Below are 22,158 nucleotides of genomic sequence, written 5' to 3'. Positions count from 1 at the left end.
GAAATACAAGATATTAAAGATCAGTGTGCAAGTGCAAAGATTTACAAGCCATGTTCCCCTTGAAGGTATGTGCCTCCCATGCAGTTCCAATGCCATGGGCGTTTTACATTTGGATTCTGCTACAAATTCCTGTCTTACCAGTCTAGTAGTAGACACTGCGCATATATCCAGGAATGACAGGTGCTCTTTTAAGCAAGGCAAATAAAATAAAAGCTTTATCCAAATTGAAAAAGGTTTTTATTACGTCAATTACAGCAATGCTTTACTTATGAGGTCAAGAGGGATATTTTGTCTTTGTTCATCTTCAAACACACATTGATGCTGAAAGGCAAAACAGATTTCATGAGGAAAATATAAATTAGCTTTAAATCAAAATTGTTCAATATCTTTTTGCAGAACATGCTACGAGGATTTGAGCACCAGCCCTATGAGCTGTCTCAGTTGTACAACAGATATGGTCCAGAGAGAGAGAGATAAGGGGGAGAACTGTAACTGGGGATGAGTACAAAATAATAAAGCACTTCATTTTCAATTGGGATTTAAGGATACCTTATTTATCATGTATTAACAGGTCAACTCACCTACACAAAGTGACCATCCTCCCAACATTAAGATACAGAAAATTATCTATAAATTATATTTATATATACGACATGACATTTTGGAGCCTGGGACAGAAGAAAATGAGTTTTCAAGGCCGTACGTACTTAACATAACACTGTGGCTAATGCTGGTCTTCTCCAGGTGCCAAAACCCTGACAGCAACCATTTCAAATCACATCACAGGTCACAGTCTTTAACGTTCAAGTTCAATCGTGTATCGTATTGGTGTACTAAGTATTAAGCTCATTAGGCTTAATAAAACAAACATGCTATAGTATACTTTTGATGAATAGGTTGCACAGGTGTAGTGAGGCAACCCAGTGTCAAGACTAACTTATACTTCCTCGGACGGCCATGTCTCAACTTTTGAAAATCCATAGATTTTCATTGAGCGATGAAGTATGAATTAGGCTTCAGTAATGTGCAACAGAAGTGAATTACATTCCATCATTCACATATTAACCAAATTATTTCAGGTTTCATACTTATCAATCTAGAATTTTGGCAGGCGTTCATTTTTTAAAGTGCAGTAAGATAATGCTGGGCTATAACGAGTGACACATGAATACAAACAAACCAGTTTGCAGAGATACTGAACCCCAAAGAGACAAAAACAACAGACATCTGTGGCAGTGTTCTTCCAAGACTGGTAAATGACAAGATTTTCAAGGGTGACAAAATATAATTCCCCAATTTTGCAACAATCTGCTCTAATGTTCAGATAAGAAATAAAAAGAAAAGAAAAGAATGCAAGACAGCAAGTAAAAATATACTTGAGATTGAGATCAAAAGGAATAGCTGTTGACCACACATCCAACAATATCCATACGCACATTTTAACATACACACATGTACAGTGTTCCTGAGGACCATGTTTTGCAGCAAGCCACTGCCATTTTTCATCTTTGTTTCCCCAAACAAAACATAAACTGCCAATTAAACATAATTCTACAATATACTGACTACAGACCTTTAAATCAAACAAATTCATCCATGTATTAACTGAAGTTGGTGCAAGTGGTGATGGGAGAGAACGGGAAATTGGCTTTTGTCTAGTATACTCTAATCAGTACATGCATTAAGATGATCCAGAATCATCAGCAAATCTAAACAACCAAACCAGGGAAATATGGAGCAAAAATAGACAGTTGTGTGTGAACCGATATGTGATTGCCATCTGCAATATATCAGCTTTTTAAACATAACGAAAACCTCACTGTACTGTTTCGAAGATAGCAGAACCCTAATTGTACTGTTTTGGGTCAAGTAATGACACTTATTGTATATATTATCTCATCGTCAGTTTGCTGCCCCCCCACCCCCCAACCTCCCCCTTCTTTTTTTTTTGCAAGGCTGTTAAAAATCCAGGCTCAGTTCAGAAGATAAATGGAAGATACAGCCAGCTAGGCATTAGAGATAAGCAGACTTCACTTGTTTTGAGTGAATGTGCCCACCGCAAAAAAGGTCAGCCTCGCTGCTGTCAGTGCCTTTAAGTCCAGAGCAGATCCTGAGAGGTTGACCAACATATTCCCCTCGATAATGTCCACATGGCTCACTTCAGTGACTCCTATAGAAGCACAAGACAAAAAGAAAAAGGGTATTAAGGACGTGTTACTTGCGCAAGCAGAGCGCACAAGTACTGTGGTAGGCTGCGTATGTAGGCCTGTCCTCGGTGGTCCCTAATTGGCTGTTGATGGTGATGATGTAAGTAAGGTACGTTTGGTGATCAGCTGGCTATGTATGTCAGGGTAAGAATGGTGGTCCCTTATTGGCTGTTGATGGCGACGTAACTAAGTTATGTTTCAAGGTTGGTATGAGGTCAAAGGGTCTAAGGATTTAGAACAGTAGTTGTAATAGACATTAGTTAGTAGCAGTACTTACGCGCTCTGCTTGTGCACAAGTAGGCCATACATAAAACTTATATAGCGCTTTTCTAGGTACTCGAAAGTCACTATACAGGACCAAACATAAAACTTAATATATAACAACTTTATAAATAAAGTTATATATATTAGTTTTATTTTCGGTCCTGTAGTGACTTTGAGTCACTATTCAACTTCACTTATGCATCCTCTGAGTTCTCAGGATAAAATGTGTATCTTAACCTGAAAATGTATTTTCAGTTTACCTTATTTTCACTCACATCTGAATTACTGATAGCTAATGACATTTTCACAATATTTTATTACAATAATGTTGTCTACCATACATACAGTCTGTTGTCATGACAGTTGAACCAAGTTTGAAAACGGAGCATATTATGAATACATGATCAAATTCATGATCAGGTTTTCATTCATTAAATTGCCTCAATGAAATATCCTACCTGAGTCTCTTTTGGCTCTTGGGCGGGAAGCTCCTCAGTTTTCACCTCCACGGAAGCTACCGCATTCGCAATTTGTAAGCTTCTGGTGACCGGACCTCCCACTCTCTCCCTCGTTCGCAGAGAGAACCGTTCCTCTTTCTTCGACTGCTGTAGCGGCAGTTTGACCTCTCCTGCCTTCTTGGGTGCAGGTTCTTTGCCCACGCGCTGCATTCTCATGGTGGGCCGTTGCACAGTGTCAGTGGGAGTGTCTGAAGATGAGGGGGTCGGCGGTAAAGATTGAACTTGGCCTTTTTTCCTTTTTTTGCCAGGGGATACTGGGGAGGCTGGGAATGAGGCCGGCCTTTTGGGACGGCCCAACGGAGTAGAGTTTTTTCCTTTACTCGTCTGTGGGGGTTCGGGGCCAGGCTCTGCAGCACCCGAGCTGCGGGCCCTGGTCTTTCCCAGGGGTCTCGGCGGCTCTGGTTCCGGCACGCCCTGCTGGGTTTCTGGGTCTGAGGCTTTGCTCCTAAGGTTCATGCTTTTATCTACATCTGGAGCCGCTTCTTTTTTCACCTCTGCAACACCTTTCTTGCCCTTTTTAATAACGGGCTTCATGGGACAGCTGACTGCAATGTGTTTATTGAGACTGGCAGGATAGGTAAACTCCCGACTGCAGTGGGGACAGACATGCATCTCCTGCTCTACAACTTCAACTTTCACAGCACCCTTCTTCACAGTATTAGCAACCTTATTTTTCTGTGAAATTGCCTTCTGGATAAGCTGGTTCTTCTTCTTGCTGAGAGAACTCATTTTCATTTTACCAACGGGATCTTGACTGAAATTTAGCCTCTTCGGTTGCCCCATCCTGCGGAAAGCATTTTGACCCACACCAGCTGCAGCAGGCGACAACGCTCCATTCTGGGGTTTCACAATCTGTTTAAGTGGGATGGGGTTTTTCTTCGGAGTGTAACGCTTCTTATCACTAGCATTGGCACATGCCAATATGTGCTTGTGTAGCTCAGGCATGTTGTCAAAACTGTTGCCACACTTGGTGCAGCGAATGGCAGTACTGAAGGTCTGTGGTATGTTGTGAGTGGTGAAGTTGGTAGCCGAGGCCACCGACCCAGCGTGAGAACGGCTGTGGTAGGGAAAAGGAGGTGGTTTAAAGCTTGGGTAGTGCTGATTTATGCCCAGGCGGACATCGGGACATTTGGGCTTCCCTCCCTCTGAAGCCATTATCTTTATTGTAGTGTAGAGCTCCTCAGTGGGATCCTCTGGACCATCATCTCCGTTCTTACCATTCACACCTGGCTCCTCTGGGGTTAGATCGGACTCACTGTGCGGGGCAGCCTCTTCAGAGGTCTCTGGTGCTGGCGTTGAGGGACTGCTTTCCTCTTTGGCCCTGGATGGGTCCGTGTAGTTCTGCGGCCTGAGTTTGCCGCTCTCGACCGTAGCGTGCGTGCACGTCTCGTTCGGATGCAGGTCCTTCTGGTGCTGTTGCAGGTTACACAGGAACGCAAACTCCTTGGAGCAAGCAGAGCACACAAATATCCTGCCCACACCGTGGAGGGCCGTGCGGTGAGCTACCAGGGCTGCAGCATCCCCAAACAGCTGCACGCAGAACTCACATTTAAAGGGCCACTCCACAGCGTGCTCAGAGATGTGTGCGCCGAGCTCTTTGATGGAACAGAAAGGCTCGTCGCAGACATTACACACAAATGTCTTGCAAAACATCTCAGAGTCCTCTCCGTGCTCCTCTGAGGCGTTCTCCACAGCAGGAGGCTGAGGCGAAACGTCAACAGCATCAGGAGTTGAGGAGTCAATGGCATCATGAGGTGACACATCAACAGCATCCTGAGGTGAAGAGTCAACGGCATCATGTGTTGCAGGGTTCAAATCTGACAACTCCTCACCCGTGCAGCGAGGGGGCTCCTCTTTCATCAGGTGCATGATGGATGGTGACGCCGATGGAGAGGAAGTGTCATGTGATACAGGAAGAGGATGACAAAGGGAGGGTGAGGACGAGGCTTCTGGTTGTGATGGTGAGACAACAGCGTCGGAGCACTGGGGACTCCCACCATTCATTGAATCCAGATCTTGACTCAGTTTACCGTTAAGTGTGTCTTCACCATTCACAGTCCGAGGAATATCTGTCTCTGTTATGGGTTCAGGCTGGATCGGTGTTGCTGAACTACTGTGATCTTTGACCGGCGTGAGAGGGGCAGAGTCCAGTGACGCGGGAATACAGCTCTCATCTCCATCATGTGGATTTTCTACGGCTAACGAGGTCTCCTCAGTGTCTGACAGGCGCTTATAGTCGATTGATCTAGGAGACATTTTAGGAGACAGGACAGGGAGGGGTCGTGATGTGAGGCAATCTGGGGGCTGAGAGAGTGGAGAGCCAGCCATGCCTGGAGGAGAGGGTATTGTGGGCAGTACAGGGGGAGGTGGTGTCGGGGAGGTCAGACTGGAAGTGCCAGGTGAGGAGGGGTGCATAGTGACAGGGGTCAGGGAGGGTGGAGAGGGGTGGGCAGATTCCAATGCCATGTTAGGAGAGAGAGACTGACAACAGCCTAGGCTTGCCAAGGCGGAGGGGCCTTCGTCCCCTGCAGAGGTCAGACCACTGTACTCATTCATCAGCACCTTCTCAAGCATGCACGTATTGGGCTTCCTTTTCTTAGATGGGGGCTGTGGAGCTTTCGATTCAGGCTCCACTGTGCTCTTCCGATGTACGCTTAAATCCAGAGCTGAATCCCCATGCACCTTGCTATAGCTGTCAGTTCTCCTGCTGACAGAACTTGACAGGTCTAAGGGTTGCTGATTGCAGGAATTTCCCCCACTATTAGAAGAGGCAGACCAGCTGCGCATGTCCTTTCCAGAAGAGCTCATGGTGTCCCCATCGTCCTTGCTCGACAGGCTCCCAGCAGGGGATGCACAGTAGCGTTCCAGCTTTGGCACCTTGAGGGTGTACGAGCTCCCCATCTCCATTTTGCAGCTCTCTGCTTTCTGTGCAGGGCTGAGCTGCGGCGATGAGGGAGGGGAGCCCGTTCTTCTCTTGAACCTGCCAGAGGCCCCTGGCAGTGAGGTGACAGACAGCGGGGAGGCCAGCCTATGGCTTTCTGCTATCAGGGCAATAGTGGGCTTCTGGCTGTCCTGTGTCTGAAGGAGCTGTTTGAGCTTTGGGGAGAGATACACCGTTTTCTCCCTTTGAAATGCTAATGAATCTGTGGACTGAGGTATTACTCCTCCCACTAACAAGTTGGACGAGGATGATGTGGAGGAAGAAGACGAAGATGTGGAACCCGTTTCCGTTTCCATTTTCAGAGTGGGAATGAGTGGCGGAGTAGAGGTTCTCCTTTTTGACGTTGGATAGCCCATGCTGGAGACCTGCCTCACGACGTTGCTTCTGCCCTCGACTTTGAGTGCCTGATTGAGCTGACTTGGGCTTATTATAACCGCATCAAGGCCAAACAATGCTGATCTGGAATCTACCTCAATCACCTCGCAGGTGCTAACCGTGCTGGTGGACAGAATTTTGCCATCTATGTAGAAGCTCAAATTCTCCGAGATGTTTTTGGATACGTCCACCACATAATCCTCTCTGTCTGCCTCATCCTCCGTGTCTGCGCTGGGCACATAGACGAGTGGCGGGCTGGTGCTTGGGGATTGATCAGGCAGCTGCTGCTGTTGCTGGTTTTCCTGTAGCAGCATGCCTTTCCTGCGGACTCCCTTTGGCAGCAAGTGACGTTCATGTATTCTGCGCTGGTGTCTACGCATATTGATTTGAGTGCCAAAGGCTTTGTTACAGTACTTGCAAGGGTGGAGCTCTTTCGATTCGCCATTCTCGTCCAGTAGGAACGGACGATCTGCATCGGGCCCTGATTCTTTCCTCATAACCTCTGCATTCTGCAGAGGTGCCCCAAGAAACTGGGACCCAGTGGTTATGTAGTGACTAGTTGGGATGGTGCAGTCGGGACTTGAAGCGTCGGTCTGCACCACAGGACTGAGAACAGTGGCTGTCCCAGCCAGAGAACCGGGCCTTTTCTTCGGCCCATTCTCATGTCTTCTCTCATGCCGCCTCCGCCCCACCTGTGAGCCAAAAGACTTGCCGCAGTATCGGCACTTGAAGGCGTGCGTTTGCTGGTTAGCAGTGGTGTGGATGTGAATGTGACGCTCCAAGCCTTGTTTGGTGGAAAAATGACGCTCACAGTGCTGACAGGGATGAGACTCTCCATGGGGGTCATCTTCAAGATCGCCGTCAGGGTCAGGATCAAGGTCAGGATCAGCATCAGGTTCTGGGAGGGAGGCGGACTGTGTGCCAAAGTGCAGGTCCCTTGCACTCTTTTCACCCATGTGACCATACAAAGGGTCAGGCCGATCATTATTTTGCATCAACTCAGCCGCAGACAACTGCTGTGCAGTTTTCATGGGAAGTAGCTGCTGGGGTTCAGCAGGACCCTTCACTTTGTCGACCTCAGCCTCCCTGTGTCCCGTCATTAGCCCAGGCGTGTCCTTCCTCACTGTGTGGTCAGCATTTCCCAGAGGAGAAGGGTCCTGGACACGCTGCGAGGGCCCTTGTGATGACGGCCTCTCGTCCTCCTCATTAGGACCTGGAGAGAATATATTGGATAGATCAGTGTCAGGCTTTCTCAAACTACCAAGGTGTTCCACTATTCTACAGATGCATCTCCTTTGTGATCACCCTACAACTCATACTAATGACATAAGGAGCCTTACATCCAATTGTCACTGAGCATTCTTCACGAAAACAAAATATAGGCTCCTCTGTCCCACACACACACACGTGAGTAACAGTAATTACTAGCCCGGGTAGCCCCTCAAATGAAACACTCCCATAGCACACATTAAAAGCACCTTGCTCTCAGGAGTATGACTTTACTTGCGGTCACTAAATTACAAAAATAAATAAATTGAGAAGCACCATTATATTTGGGGGATTTCTGTACATCTTACAATAAATGCCATTTTCAGAATGTATGCACATTTGTACTTTTTGCCTATAATGACATGACCAAATATATAAGATAATTTATTATATTATCAAACTTTTTAATCGATTAAATGGAATAGTTTGAATAGTTTAACCCATTTAGGTCTGAGGTCGAAATAAAAAAGTCTTCTGAAAGAATATATATATTCAAAGATTTGTGCCGCATTCACGATTTTTCAAAAATAGCACTTGATGGCGCGCTATGAGCTTGTAGATCTGCTATTTTTCAATAGCTAAAGTATAACATAATGCTTAGTTAAAACACCAAAAGGAGTTCCCGTCCAGAATGGGTTGCAGAACATCATTTCTTTATTTCACATGCAAGTCAATTGCGCCCCAAGGCATTGGTAAACCTTGGTTGCATACACTGTGGTAGATCGTCGCCACAGTAAAATGAAGAAAGTGATGATTACATGATCAAACAAGATACATCCATGGTTTCGGTGAGTTTCGTGAGCACTTGGATCACCTCAGGACACGATCACGTGACCGGAAAAAAAATATTCATGTGCACAGGACTGGAGTTAAAACTATAATAGCAGTCCAATGGAAAAGTGCTCGCTCGCTGCTTGAGATTTTTAAACAGTCTATACGGTCGCGTATTGACCATGATTATTCCCCCCGATACTACAACATCTGTGCTTGTCATTTGAGAGCACTCGTGCACGGAATGGAGTTACGCAAAAATATTCAGTGATAGGTTAAAAGTCGCTATGAACGCGGGCACGTAATGAGCTAGGGACCTACTCTGAGGAGGCAGACCAATAATTCTCTCACATCAACATTTAGTTTGCCGCTTTGTTGCTGCTTTTGGGGAGTCTGTGGACTCCGGTCATCTCAGAGATGCGTGAGCCGAGGAGCTGGGCATTTCAATATCAGACGAGCGGCGGGAGGAGGGCTTGCTTATCATTCAGAGATGTTCTATCAATTCTAGAATCTAGATAAGTTGATTGAATTTAAAGTATTGCACAAATTGCATTACTCCAAAACTAAACAGTCAAAATCTGTTTTCCAGAGGGTTCTCCATCACATTTACCATGTCCATGGCCATGTCCAATTCAATTGATTCTCCAGACAATGGGAAAGTGATATTCAGCCAGATTGTTGCTTTAATAGTGATATTTGGTTGCTCTGATGAGACAAGGGCCCTTCGCTCCTGCTTAAACTAAAGGCATAGTGTTTCTGCCAAAATAACTTCTCCATGTTTCAAGAGATGGCTCAACGAGATGCTCTATTGCTAAAATGGAACATGCCAGAGTACACAAGCCAAGTGCCCAAAAATGTGGATGCCATTCATGGCACTGCTTGACAATAGTCCGAGTATAATGTCTGGCTGCATCCTTTACTTATGAACTCTAGCTAGCCCGTGTTCTTTGTTATTGACGAACAATAAATACAAAAAAAAACAACTAGACAAAATACACTGACATTTTGTGTAATGATAGAGCAATAAAGCGTGAGACAGGCCATCCATCCGCAACCCCCATCGACTAAAACTAAGACGAAAAATGTTCGTCGACTACTTTTTTCCCACTGACGAAAAACTAAATGAAAACTAAGCTATGATGACTAAAGCTAAGACTGAATGTACTGACAATTTTGTCAACAAATAAAAACTAGACTAAAATGTTAGGAAGGGACTAGTGGACAAGAGATCCAGTACAAGTCATTTTACACTTGGTTGCATGCTGAAAACAGCAGATCTAGATCTGCTGTTTTCAGCAAGTGTAAAAACAGTCATTACGACGGCATCAAGGCACGCCAAAATACATTTTAGTCGACTAAATCACCTGTAGATTTAGTCGACTAAATTCTCATTACATTTAGTCGACTAAAACTAGACTAACACCAACACATTCCAGGTGACTAAAATGTGACTAAAACTAAGTGAAAACTATTCAAGAGACTATGACTAAAACTAAAATAGAAATTTGGTGCCAAAAACAACACTGCCCCCAACCCAACCGTGTGTACCCAGCTGGCTACCTTTTAGACCCAGCTGGACATTATACACTAGTGCAGCGGTTCCCAAACCTTTTTGGCCATGCATGCACCCCCTGTTACCTCCCGACCTAGCTGATGCACCCCCCGTTACCTCCCGACCTACCTGATGCACCCAGTTACCTCCCGGCCTAGCTGATGCACCCCCCGTTACCTCCCGACCTAGCTGATGCACCCCCCGTTACCTCCCGACCTAGCTGATGCACCCCCTGTTACCTCCCGACCTAGCTGATGCACCCCCTGTTACCTCCCGACCTAGCTGATGCACCCCGTTAACTCCCGACCTAGCTGATGCACCCCGTTACCTCCCGACCTAGCTGATGCACCCCGTTACCTCCCGACCTAGCTGATGCACCCCCTGTTAGCTCCCGACCTAGCTGATGCACCCCGTTAGCTCCCGACCTAGCTGATGCACCCCCTGTTAGCTCCCGACCTAGCTGATGCACCCCCCGTTACCTCCCGACCGAGCTGATGCACCCCCCGTTACCTCCCGACCGAGCTGATGCACCCCCCGTTACCTCCCGACCTAGCTGATGCACCCTCTGTTACCTCCCGACCTAGCTGATGCACCCCGTTACCTCCCGACCTAGCTGATGCACCCAGTTACCTCCCGACCGAGCTGATGCACCCCGTTACCTCCCGACCTAGCTGATGCACCCCCCACATGGAAATATAAATTGCATAAGCTATATAGAGACATATATGCACATATATTATCCACATACAGTATATGCACATATATGAACCTGAATATGGCATAATATATGCAGCGTAGGCTATATTCTGCATTAGTTGCCAATTGCCATATATTGGCATATGTTAATATATTTAACCCGTTTAGGCCTGACCTCAAAAATATTTTTCAAAAATAGCAGACCTACAAGCTCGTAGCGCGCCACCGAGTGGCGCGCTACGAGCTTGTAGATCTGCTATTTTTCAATAGCTAAATTATAACATAATGTTTAAAACACCAAAAGGGGTTCCCGCCCAAAATGGGTTAAAATAAAACCATAGCACCACCATTAGCCTTTTCATGTTGCGCACCCCTTAGAAGGCGCTCGCGCACCACAAGGGGTGCACGCACCACAGTTTTGGAACCACTGCACTAGTGGAACACCCTGACTAGTGACTACTTCAAAGCAACAAACAGTTTAACATGACAGAATGCACCGATACCCATGTCATTTTATCCTCAAAAGACACAGCGGAGTCTTAAAAACACTACATTTCAATGATAAAAGGACAGCTCACCTTCTTCCCCATCCCACATCTCTGATGTGATAAGAAGTTTGGTTCTGCTCGTTTGCTTGAGCCCCCGGAATCCACCCAAACCAGCCTGTCTGGCTCTCTCCGACACCTTTCTCCTTGCTGTTTGGGAGAAATGCATACAGTTCATACATTACAAAAGGCTTGATCTAAAGCAAACACCAAGGTCTATGTAAACATGAACACAAAGGTCTATATTCTACCAAGGGCCTTATAGATCTGCAACAGTTATAGCACCAAAAATTGAATTTTAACTGTCACTTTGTAGATTAAAACATTACACGTTTCCTATATATAAAAGTATAGTATGTAATGTAGCAAATAATATATCAAATCAAAATATCTGCTGCATAACATGGACGTGCTTGGTTAAACACCCCGTTTAGTGTAGGCTAGGCCAACTGTTTCAAAACATTGTGGTGGTAAGCACAAGGCCAGTCCCTGCTTTGCCTAGTGGCCTTATTAGCCTATCCTAAAAAGCAAGAATTGGACAGTTGGAGATTGTAAAGTTAGCCTAACGCTTTGCATATTATTCATCATCAGTCATAAAGGAGCTAAGCCTAATAATTAAACTTTATTAATTCATAATTAATGAATACATTTTCATAGTAATATCTATGTATTGGCAGGCGTTATCAAATCCAAATTGACCGGGAATAATTTTGAAACGTAACCTCAAGAACTGGAATCGAATCGTGGGATACCAAACAATTTACCCCCTACTGAACAATGTGACATCTATCTATATCTAGCTATACATTCATAAAACCTGTGTGTGTGTTCCTAGTATTAACTTGAGCACCGACAACCGGTACATGGGTAATGCATCGTTCCCGATTTACATCGCTGCAGACGTGATGCTATAATTAACTACACAGGTCTAGTCATAAATATACCTGGGACAGGTGTGACTTATTCCAAATGAACATGCTATAAAAGACTCTCAGTAGTTCTCAGTGTGTTTATGTATACTTTATATCTATTCTGTCCCTATCAAATAAATCAGAAGAAGATATAATAAGTCAAGCAGAGGTTCCCAGAGTATGAGAGGAGACCATTTTGAATTTCAAGCTAGTTCTGTCTCAAGAGGCTGTGCGTGTGTGCTTACACACCCAGTCATCACTGGAGTTACTGTGACAACAAGGTCATCTGTCCTGGCCCACAAAGCCAAAGTCATGCCTCAGAAACGCATGCTGCAGGTCAGTCATCTGACCAGTATGGTCAAAGGCCTTAGGCTATGTCTTCAGCACTAGCACACACACACAAGTGTTTCTAGGATTTTAATGGAAATATTATTTAAGACAAGCCTACACAGCTCAATTTACAAATGTTTCTCGGGATTTGGAATAACATTTAAAACAAGCCTATACAGCTCAATTTAATTTGACTGAGATAGTAACTCAATATGCACATAGCATCAAACCCTGCCGTTTAGAAATGTGGCAGATGGGTTGAAGTTAGACAAAACTGAAGATTAGTTGGCTAAATTGTGCAATCTTCACTATACACTTTACTACAGAGCAGCCAAAAGGCACTGCAATGCAGTATTTAAGGAGATGACGGTACCAGAGGCAATTGCCTGTAGGATAATATATTTTTAAAGATTTCCTCAACAATAGTGTCCATTCAAAACAATATAGTATGACAATGAATGTGATTGTGCAACACTAATTCTAAATGCAACAAAACGTTTCATACATAAGATTTAGGTCTGGGGCCAAACTTTAGCTACAGTACACCATATTTACATTGTGGCAACTGAAAATAATTCCAGAGAAAGATCGGATGTATTTTGTTACTTTTTGGATCACAACTAGCTTACTACACAACACATACGTTGAAGTAACTTAATGAACCAATTATTTTCTTGTGACATCTGTAAATAATAAATCTTAGTAGCCTTTCTTCAACCAGCACAGTCCAATAACCACATGAGTCATGACCTTATTGCCCTGGCTCTCCATACAATGTGTTTGTGCTCTCTCCCTTGGATTACTACAGACTTAACTTTGGCACAATTTAAGTTTTTAAACTGAAAGAAAATGTAATTCAGTTATTTCTTAATTGTGTTGTCAAAAACATTAACACAATGCAGAGTCAAAGCCTTGTCAAAACAAATAGACACCAACTGCTGATAATATCAGATATCTCACAATATACATTGTTATCTAGTTCTCTTCTTTGTCAACCCACTCTGAATGTCAGTGATGCGATTTCCTTTATGAAACACTGTGTCCAAAGTTCATTTCGACTACTTTAAAATACATTTCTAGTCAGCTAAATTAGTGTTTGCATATTGGAGAGGAAAGGTGGGACTCTATTTGTGGTCTGTACTTTGTGTAATTAGGGGGTCGTCTGCATAGTGGGTCCCATAGTGTTATCAAATTCTAGCTACTTGAAACAAATGCAAATGCTGTTAACTTGTCTCTCTTTACACGGATACATTTAAAGTTCGCACTGGCGTTTACATCCTGGCAATGGCACAGGATGTAAAGACTTTAGTTTAAAATAGCACAATATCAATCGATTCCAATGTGATAAACTACGTAAATTCTGTACCGACACAATCGTGTATTAATTATTATCTACTCCAATTTCCAGTCAGCTTGCCATCTGCTACAGTACGAGTACGAGATGTCTGTCACGTCCAGCCTTGACCTAGCCTGTTAGCTTGCATGCTATCTTGCCATACATACCTGGCTTGGCCACGGGCTAAAAGCGGATGTTTCTGAACGGGATTGTGACAGACAGAGGCACTTTTGCGAAAGCACCTAAAAAGCCATCGTAGCGAGCTGAAGTTGCAGCCTATGTGGAATTCACAGCAGCTTCCAAACACAGTTCTCTCTCGTGTAGCTGGCTAGTTCGCTAACTAGGCTAGGCCATCATCAAACTGGAGTAGTCTCTCTCCGCCGATGGATGGCTTTCATGATCCTGAAACTCAGGAAAGGTCACATCCTCGAAACGTCACCAGCGTTAACAGACACAAAAGCTGCTAAAAAGTTTGCCCCGGTTCTGCTTTCTTAGTTCTGTGTACCGCACAACTGGGACGAGTCCCTAATACGTGCTGTTGGTGGCTCAAATGCGCTTGCAACGACGAGTTTCACGTTCGAGTTGAAAGTAAAGGAAATCCCAGACACTCACATCGTCAACCGACAGTCGGTGGCTAGTAGCGACTAGCTTCGGTAGCTAACGAACAGCTAACGTGTGGGATACAACTTCGACAAGGGTTGCAAAGAAACCAATAGACTTCTGTTCGCCATAAAACGCTCTGCTTGTACGGCTATGGAGGACATCGAATATAAATGTCATGTAGTTTTACAAAAACAGCAGCAACAAGGCAGGCCTCACCTCGTTTTGCCCTGGGTGTATTTTTCTTGCCCAGGCTGCTGAGTCTTTCTTCCTCTAGTGCAGCTGTTATCTCAGGGCTGTCTTCTCCACTGTACCACACCAGCAGCTCCTCTCCTGGCCCTATAGGCTGCAACAATGAGAGATGACAACATAAACCAATCACACACAGCCTTGCTGAGGAGGAAAAGTATTTGGGCCACTGTGCATCTAATCTGTCAAATCCTAAAGAAAGGGGGTGGGGGGAGGAACTTGGCATTGTTTTGATGAAGGGCTATGCCTATGCTATTAACCAGTAACAACCATTATTTGTAATACACTTTAAACTGCTCTTATCGAGATGTCAAGAAGATAGTGGAGTCCAGGTCATATCTAGGATTCGGAATATATATTCACATACTGTGATATTTGTGTTATACAACATCCCATTGATACCCGAGGCCGATTCTAAAAACACCTAAAACCTAACCAAAGTTTTCTGAAAACCTTCACATTTCAAACATTATTAAAAATAATAATGTTGCTACATGTATAGCAATAACTAATGAGACACATAGGTACAGTATCCGGCTTAAAAGGTATAACAACGGTTGCACTAGGTATCAATGGGTTAAGCAAAAATAGCACATATACAAGCTCACGAGTCACTCACGACGCAACATGTTGTGAACTTGTAGATCTCCATTTTCGGTGTGGCAAGTACAGATGAATGGGGGACCCTTTCAACAAAGTAGATCAGGGTTCATCTTAGGAGTTTATATACTGATAATACAGTTCTGATATCATAATCTTGAACCCTGAAGGCACTGACTCTCCCCCAAGACTCAACTAAAGGGTTCACCAATAGAATTTGAGTTTCTGCTTTCCTTCCCGTGCCCCCACAGGGCGTGGGAGCTACCTCATTTACATTAGTTTCGCTGCAGTATCACCTACCTACCCTTAACACGTTGTAGTAAATGGCTCTGTTGATTTCCAGTGGGAAAAGGTTCTGCTCTTGAGCAGAGTGGGCCCAATTCACGTAACGCATCCAATTCCCCTTCATGGGGTCTGTGGCATCCACACACATCCAGCCCTGTGCTGGAAAATAAACCTAGACAGCACAACAACAGAAAGGATCAGGTTTTGGAGGAAAAAAAAAAGGAACGAAAAAAAAGTAGGTATGACCACTGCATTTCTGCCCAAGCAGGAGCTGAAACACATGTTCCAAGTTCACCATTGTGTAGTGCTGTCCGAATGTATAGTGAGAATTGCTATACCCTAGTCCCTAGCCCATATAGGGCTCCATTTGTCACCGCTAAACCCCTTATCCCTAAACTTCTTTGCCTTTTTTTAACTATTTTGAAAAACATTTTTGAATAGTTCAATCTACATTGACACGTTGTGAGCTTGTAGACTGGCCATTTTAACTATTCAAAAATGTTTTGCAAAATAGTAAAAAAAGGCAAAGAAGTTTAGGGATAAGGGGTTTAGCGGTGACGAAAATGGAGCCCATAGTCTATTCACTGTACACCATGCATAGTTAAAGTGCCCTGTGTGAAGTGAGGGGAACTCTTATCATCGCACATCCAATAAAACAAAAATACGAATCTATCTATCTATAAATTAACATTATTTATTAATGAATTACTATAGTTCCTCATGAATTCATTTGTTAACACACATTATTATTATTTTCTGTCTTCTTATGTCTTCCGTTCCCTTTTCTTAGATAGTTCTAACTTCTCCTCCATTGTCCTACCTATTATCAAAGTTTCATCCCTGATATGCCCTTTGGCATGTCAATTCTTATCACAACCCATTTCTACACTTTTCCTATCAAGAGCTATCTATTGTGTATGTTTTTATCCTGTTTTCTCATATCTCGCCAGGTTCTCAGTCTCTCTGCGTTCCTTTTCCTTTTTCATCCACCCTACTTTTCTTTGCTTAGCCAACTGAATCTTCTTGTCCATTCACTCTCTGTCTGCTTGTTTCTCTCCGTCTCTCCCTGCTTGTCGTTTTTTTTTGTCTTTAGTTCAATGTTTGTTTTGTAAACGCATTGACAATGAAGGGAAAATCACCTAATCAACATGAGACTTTAATATGTTAGCGCCCCTCACTTCACAGGTGTCAACTCCAATCAGGTATGTAAAACATACCTGATTGTATTAAGTCTGAGTCGTTCTATTGTCGGGAAAAAAATACTATAATGTGCCCTTATTGGCTATTGGGTTAGTAAAAGGTACTGTGATCGGTGCAATGTGATCGAGTGATGGGAATGTATGTCAGGGTAATAATAGTGGTCTCTCATTGGCTGTTGATGGTGAGGTAACTAAGGTAAATCCACGGTTAGTATATATACACACATTGGAACATCATAAATTAATATATATTGACAGGAATTTATATAGTAATATAGTGGTCATTGGTTATTAAATCACTACAGAAGATGAGTTAGACTTTAATATATTAGCGCCCTTCACTTCACACAGGTGTGATTTTTTTCCACTACACAGCATCCTGATGCACTTATGATATAAAGATTTGCTCAGACACATGACGTAAATTCTCCATTCTTTGTCAATGGCATTTAATGTTTGTGTTAGGACAGAATATACACTATAGCTGTATGAGGGGCTAGTGCCGAAAAGAAAAAAAAACACAATCACACTTGTGTGAAGTAAGTGGCGCTCTTATCATCATACATCACATTCCGTGCTCAGCCAAACAGCTGAGCACATTCTGTGCTCATACAGACAGTCAGACACACAAAGCTGTGCATAGGACTCAAAAAGGTTAAACCGATGCACTGTATAGCACACATACAGCACTGTACAGTGTACAGCATCAAGCATAGCACTGAAAGAAAAATGTACCACAACAATACTGAATCTAATAACAGCATGACTTCCATGTGGATCAGATGTCGTGTGATGTCATATTGACTTCCAAATATGGAGTTATTTGCTTCTCCATTGACTTACAAAACCCATGTCAAGAATATTCTGGGAGTTATCCCCTTTGCCTACAGGCACTGGTGCTGATGAGTCCAGTAGTTTACACAGCAGCCCTGTTCTAGGTGCCCCCCTCCATAGGGCATCGCAGTCCCGCCCCGTTTCATGACAACGCCAGGCCCAGGAAATAGTTTCCAATGCATTTTTCCCATAGACGTTTCAAAACGTATTTATTTAAAGACCTTATAAGCGTCGTACAAAGCCAACTCTTGTGACGGTGCACAAATCATGACAACAAATATTTTGGACCAAACAAATAATTACAAAGAAGAAAAACAACAAAAAGTGTTGTAACCTGCCGTTTTCTTCTTCTTTCTAATTATTTGTTCAGCCCGGAAAATTGTGTTTGTTGTCATGATTTGTCACGACGAGTTGGCTTTGTCTGCGGCGTAAACGTCTTTAAATAAATACTTTCTGAAAAGTCTATGAGGAAAATGAACGGGGATTTCTTTTCCGGGTTTCTCGAGGGGGCGGGACTGTGGCGCTCTATAGGAGCCAAGGCGTAAAAAATGCATGCCGGTAATTTATTATGAATGCTCTACCAGCCTACCTTGATCTGGCACGTTTCTGCGAAAGCAATAAAGTAATTAACATCGACCCTAGTGCTACATACATTTAAATGGTTTTATAACTTCATATACTAGGTATATTATTGGAACAAGATCTTCTAGATACAGAATACCTGTTTTATAGGGTTTTATTTGATACTTAATTGCATGCTGCCAGTGTTGCACTCGGTAACTAGCTGATCTAATTTATAAGTGCTGGGAACCAAAAATATCTGATAAGCTCGCAACACATTGCAGGTGTTGCACACAAAATAGCCCATCTTTCAGTGTGCGACCAAGTATAACTTTAGTTGTGTTTGCTACAGTACAATAGATACAAATCTGCGTGGTGGACCAACAGAACAGTGTTTTGCTTACCTCCCACATGTAAACATTACTCGTTACTTGAGATCTCTTTTTTCTCTCTCCTGCAAATGGGCCAAATCTCTTGCCTTTAGGAATGGCCTGAGTGGCCCAGACACCTGGAAACAAAAATGTAGGACACAAAGTATACTGCAGGCTTTAAATGGTTAAAGTTACAGTGGTTCAGGAGGAGAAAGAGTGATTGCCATGAAGGTTGCTAGTTCAATCCCAGCTTCACCCGGCAGAATTGAAACAAAGAGTCCTTGAGCAAAAGCAAAGCAAAGTTCTTTGTTTACCCAGGGAAGTGGACTAAGCTCGAGATGCTTGTTTACAGCCACACCCTGCTCATAGAACATTTCATGGTAGGGGTTCAATGCCTTTGTCAAGGGCACAAGACAACTGCACCCCTAATTTGTTCCCTGGGAGCTATTCAATAGCCAGCCACTGTTCCTAATAGTTAGGATACAGTAAACACAGAACACAGTCCAGGTAGAATACTACGTGCAATGTAGTTGGTCATGGAAACTTTCCCTTTAAGGGGGAGGCGTCATTAGGCATCCTGTGGCACTGAGTGAGTTAATTAGGCCATTATATTTTCATGAGTAAATATGAAGAATTTCAAATCGGATGATATAAACGTAGTTCTCAAAAATAATGTTTAATAATTTGTTGAAAAGCTTTCCAGAGAAAGCTTACTGCATGTATTCTATGCCATTTGTTCACACACCTGTCGAAAGCGCTAAAGTCACCTAGCCGTGGCTTGCTCAACCTGCTCATTTGTAGGTTTGATCCCCCTCACCGGAAAAACCGGGTGGGGAAGTGAATGGTCACCACCAAACTGCTCTTGGGGGGCTGCAGTGGCAGTATAAGAAGTGTTGTACTGGGCAGCTCCCAGGTTTTAATGTGTGTGTGTGTGTGTGTGTGTGTGTTCATGTGAAGCAGGGCGTTGCTGAAAGAGAGCATTCGTGCTCAACTAACCTCCCCTAGATAAATAAAGGTTAAAAGGGGAAGGGAAAAAGGTTAGGAGTTCAGTGTCTTTAAACTTTCTCAAGGACACTTTGATACGGGATGAGAGCAGGGGATCGGAAAACATCCTATTCCCAAGTGGCCAACCTATAAGCCACCGCCACCGTGTTGACGAAATCATCGTGTTATCCCATTTTAAATGCCGAAACATGCCGAACCGTGTGATAATCAAAGTAAGGTACAGCCACATTGTTTCCTCACCTATACGGTTTTGATTCATAGCAGATGGACCAAGTTTCATATAGTCAGGCAAGCCCTTCCACACATGGGGTGGAATTTCATCCAGTTGTTCCACAGTCCCATCATTAGCCATGACCTCGTACACCTGAAATAATGGCAGACGGAAAAGGTCAAATATCCAAGTTCATGATATGTCATAATAATATCATAATTTGCCTATGTGGCAAGTATAATTTGCAATATAGATGTATCACCGGTTTAAACTAAGAGGATAGATTAGCCAGTCTCCGGACCCCCCGGGTTGAGCTCCTTTGGGGTCCAAAGGAGCTCAACCCGGGGGTCCGGAGACGGGCTAGAGGATAGATCAGAATGGAGGGTATTTTTCCTTTTTCACATCGGATCTAAAGATACAAATGAGAAAGTGATGAAAGAAATATCATTGATATGTTCATATGGTAATTTCTACAAAGGGCATAATATAAGTTGACTTATTTAAAATTAATAGGCTTTCTGCATGAACTCTACACCATAACGTCCAGTTATTCATCAAGGCTGTGCGTTGGGATTGCTTATCCTTATAGGCATATAGCTTAATTAAGGAAGTTTGCATTAATGGCTGTATAGCATCAATTATTCCCGGCACAAGGACAAGTGTGAAGAAACATGATCTAGGCTCAGCCTGCTTATCGTGGTCTGTGGGTTTATAATGTTACCATAAAGAAACCACCAGTAAAATACTAGTCACAAGTCACAAAATGTAGACTTAAAAGATCATCCGTTGACTATGCATCATGCATGCTATTCAGCAGTGCAAGAATTAGGCAATAGGCCTAGATAAAATAAAATGCATAAACTTTTTATTTGCCAATTAATTTGATTGCCTTGGCTTTGAATCAACCAGCGCTGGAGTGATGAGACATTTGTAAATGCCCCTTGGTGACAAGCAGAACATCGATCAGACATCTTCAGTCAAAACTAAAAGCGAACAAAAAATCTGCTTCGGTCAGCCAAAAAGTTGAGCGAAAAGAAATACCGGTAAGCATGAATATCTAAACCAAACCGCACATATAAAAGGATGCAATTTATTGTTATCACGATCCTGGGCCACTCCGCCGTTCTATTCTCTCCGATGCTCATCGTCGCAGTAAGGTGGCTTTTTTTCAATGTTGCCCCATGTAGGAAGGTTTGAGATAGCTCCACTTTTCTTATAGGCGCACTTACCTGTTTTATTTGACCGGGGGGCTTGTGATTTTTGTTCTACCTGCGTTCAATCTGCTGAAAATGGCGGATGGAGGCTTGAGTCGAAAGCCTCTCCAATAACTCATTCATTCGGATCGTATCTAGTTGGTAGAGGCAGCTTGCTCGTGTAGTATAGCTAACAATCGATGGGACAATGATGAAGTCAGGGTACAAAGAGATGTTTAAGAGGCTGTTGAGTAGTCTACATACAGTACACCGCAAAGCAAACATGTCAAGTCCTATCAACACTGCTTCCGAAGTGGAGACCATTTCCACTCAAGCACTGTGACTTATCTGTGAACATAATGGCCCAATTGGCTGTTACTGGAATCAAATGGGAATTATTAGGAATCATCTTCTTTCTTTCTTCCCCCCCTAGCTTTGCCTATAATAAGCTAATTTTGTTTTGTTACAGTACCCTATATAAATTTAACTGGACAAAACAAACAAAATGGTAATAAAACAGACATTTTGCTATTTTCTTTAGCCTATATTTTGTGCCTTTATACTTCTACGTCTGCTGATATCCACCGATTCAGTAAGATCCAATCTAATTTGAAATGTTTTGAAGAATATTGTGGCTTCAAAATTGTAGTTTTTAAAGGCAAACTGCATAAAAGTAAGACTCTTAGACTGTAGGCCTACCACATTATTTCCATCACAATATGTATATAACAAAAACTCGTTATTTCTGACACATTCTATGGTAGCCTACATAGCCTTGTGTTTGAAGCTGACACATCTTCAAGAGCAGTATGCTGTTGCGTCCTTCCTTATCTTTGTAGGCCTACAATAGCCAGGACAGTTATCATCACTCAACACTCTAACAGCAGTGTCTGTGGCCACAAGAGGGTGCTCTTCCACCACGAACAAGAAGTCCATGTAGTGTAGGGTATTATATATTATAGCCTATCCACTGAAAACCATCTGAATTATTTCCTTTCTCGTACTGGAAAGTTTTAATGTTATTGTGTATATGAAATTATAATTGAGAAGAAAGTATTGGTATAGTTACACAACATTGTTATGTCATCTAAGTTAAAATTCCTTATGGGGTACATGAGAGCTGTGGTAGGCCTTACATCATAGTGATACAACAACAAATAGGCTACTTCAAAAATATGTTTCTCTTTATTACAGTTCCTTTCATAGTTCTAACTTCTCATTAATAAATACCACATGAAACATGGGATTTATATCCTATTGTTCAATTACTACATTTCTACACTTATCGTATAGCATTCATTTGATTTAATCCCCAGTCATGCACAGCTCAGACTA

At 43.1% G+C, this 22,158-nt stretch overlaps 1 protein-coding gene across 2 annotated transcripts; it reads right to left on the bottom strand.

The window, feature by feature from the left end:
* Positions 1–220: 220 nt before the first annotated feature.
* prdm2b (PR domain containing 2, with ZNF domain b) lies at positions 221–21,130 on the bottom strand. 2 transcript variants are annotated; one of them, XM_079509561.1, is made up of 8 exons: positions 20,860–21,130; positions 19,660–19,783; positions 18,448–18,551; positions 15,469–15,621; positions 14,535–14,661; positions 11,172–11,288; positions 2,930–7,518; positions 221–2,170 (listed from the first exon to the last, which is right to left on the bottom strand). In XM_079509561.1, exons 2-8 carry the CDS (start codon positions 19,769–19,771, stop codon positions 2,156–2,158), a joined length of 5,217 nt encoding a protein of 1,738 aa, XP_079365687.1. In that variant the 5' UTR covers positions 19,772–19,783; positions 20,860–21,130; the 3' UTR covers positions 221–2,155. The 2 variants fall into 2 exon arrangements, with proteins under 2 accessions (XP_079365687.1, XP_079365688.1); XM_079509562.1 differs by lacking the exons at positions 14,535–14,661; positions 15,469–15,621; positions 18,448–18,551; positions 19,660–19,783; positions 20,860–21,130 and adding an exon at positions 14,328–14,438.
* Between the last annotated feature and the right edge of the window lie 1,028 nt (positions 21,131–22,158).

Source organism: Electrona antarctica, assembly GCF_951216825.1.
Source record: "Electrona antarctica genome assembly, chromosome: 9".
NCBI classification, from domain to species: Eukaryota; Metazoa; Chordata; class Actinopteri; order Myctophiformes; family Myctophidae; genus Electrona; species Electrona antarctica.
Note: the sequence above shows the minus strand (reverse complement) of the source record. Positions and strands in the feature narration are given on the sequence as shown.

Coding starts and splice junctions, on each gene's coding strand:
- prdm2b (XM_079509561.1), bottom strand. CDS start 19,771: ATGGCTAATGATGGGACTGTGGAACAACTGGATGAAATTCCACCCCAT. Junction 14,662..15,468: donor TTTACTACAACGTGTTAAGG/GTAGGTAGGTGA, acceptor TCATTGTTGCAG/CCTATAGGGCCAGGAGAGGA. Junction 11,289..14,534: donor TACACCCAGGGCAAAACGAG/GTGAGGCCTGCC, acceptor TCTCCCAAACAG/CAAGGAGAAAGGTGTCGGAG.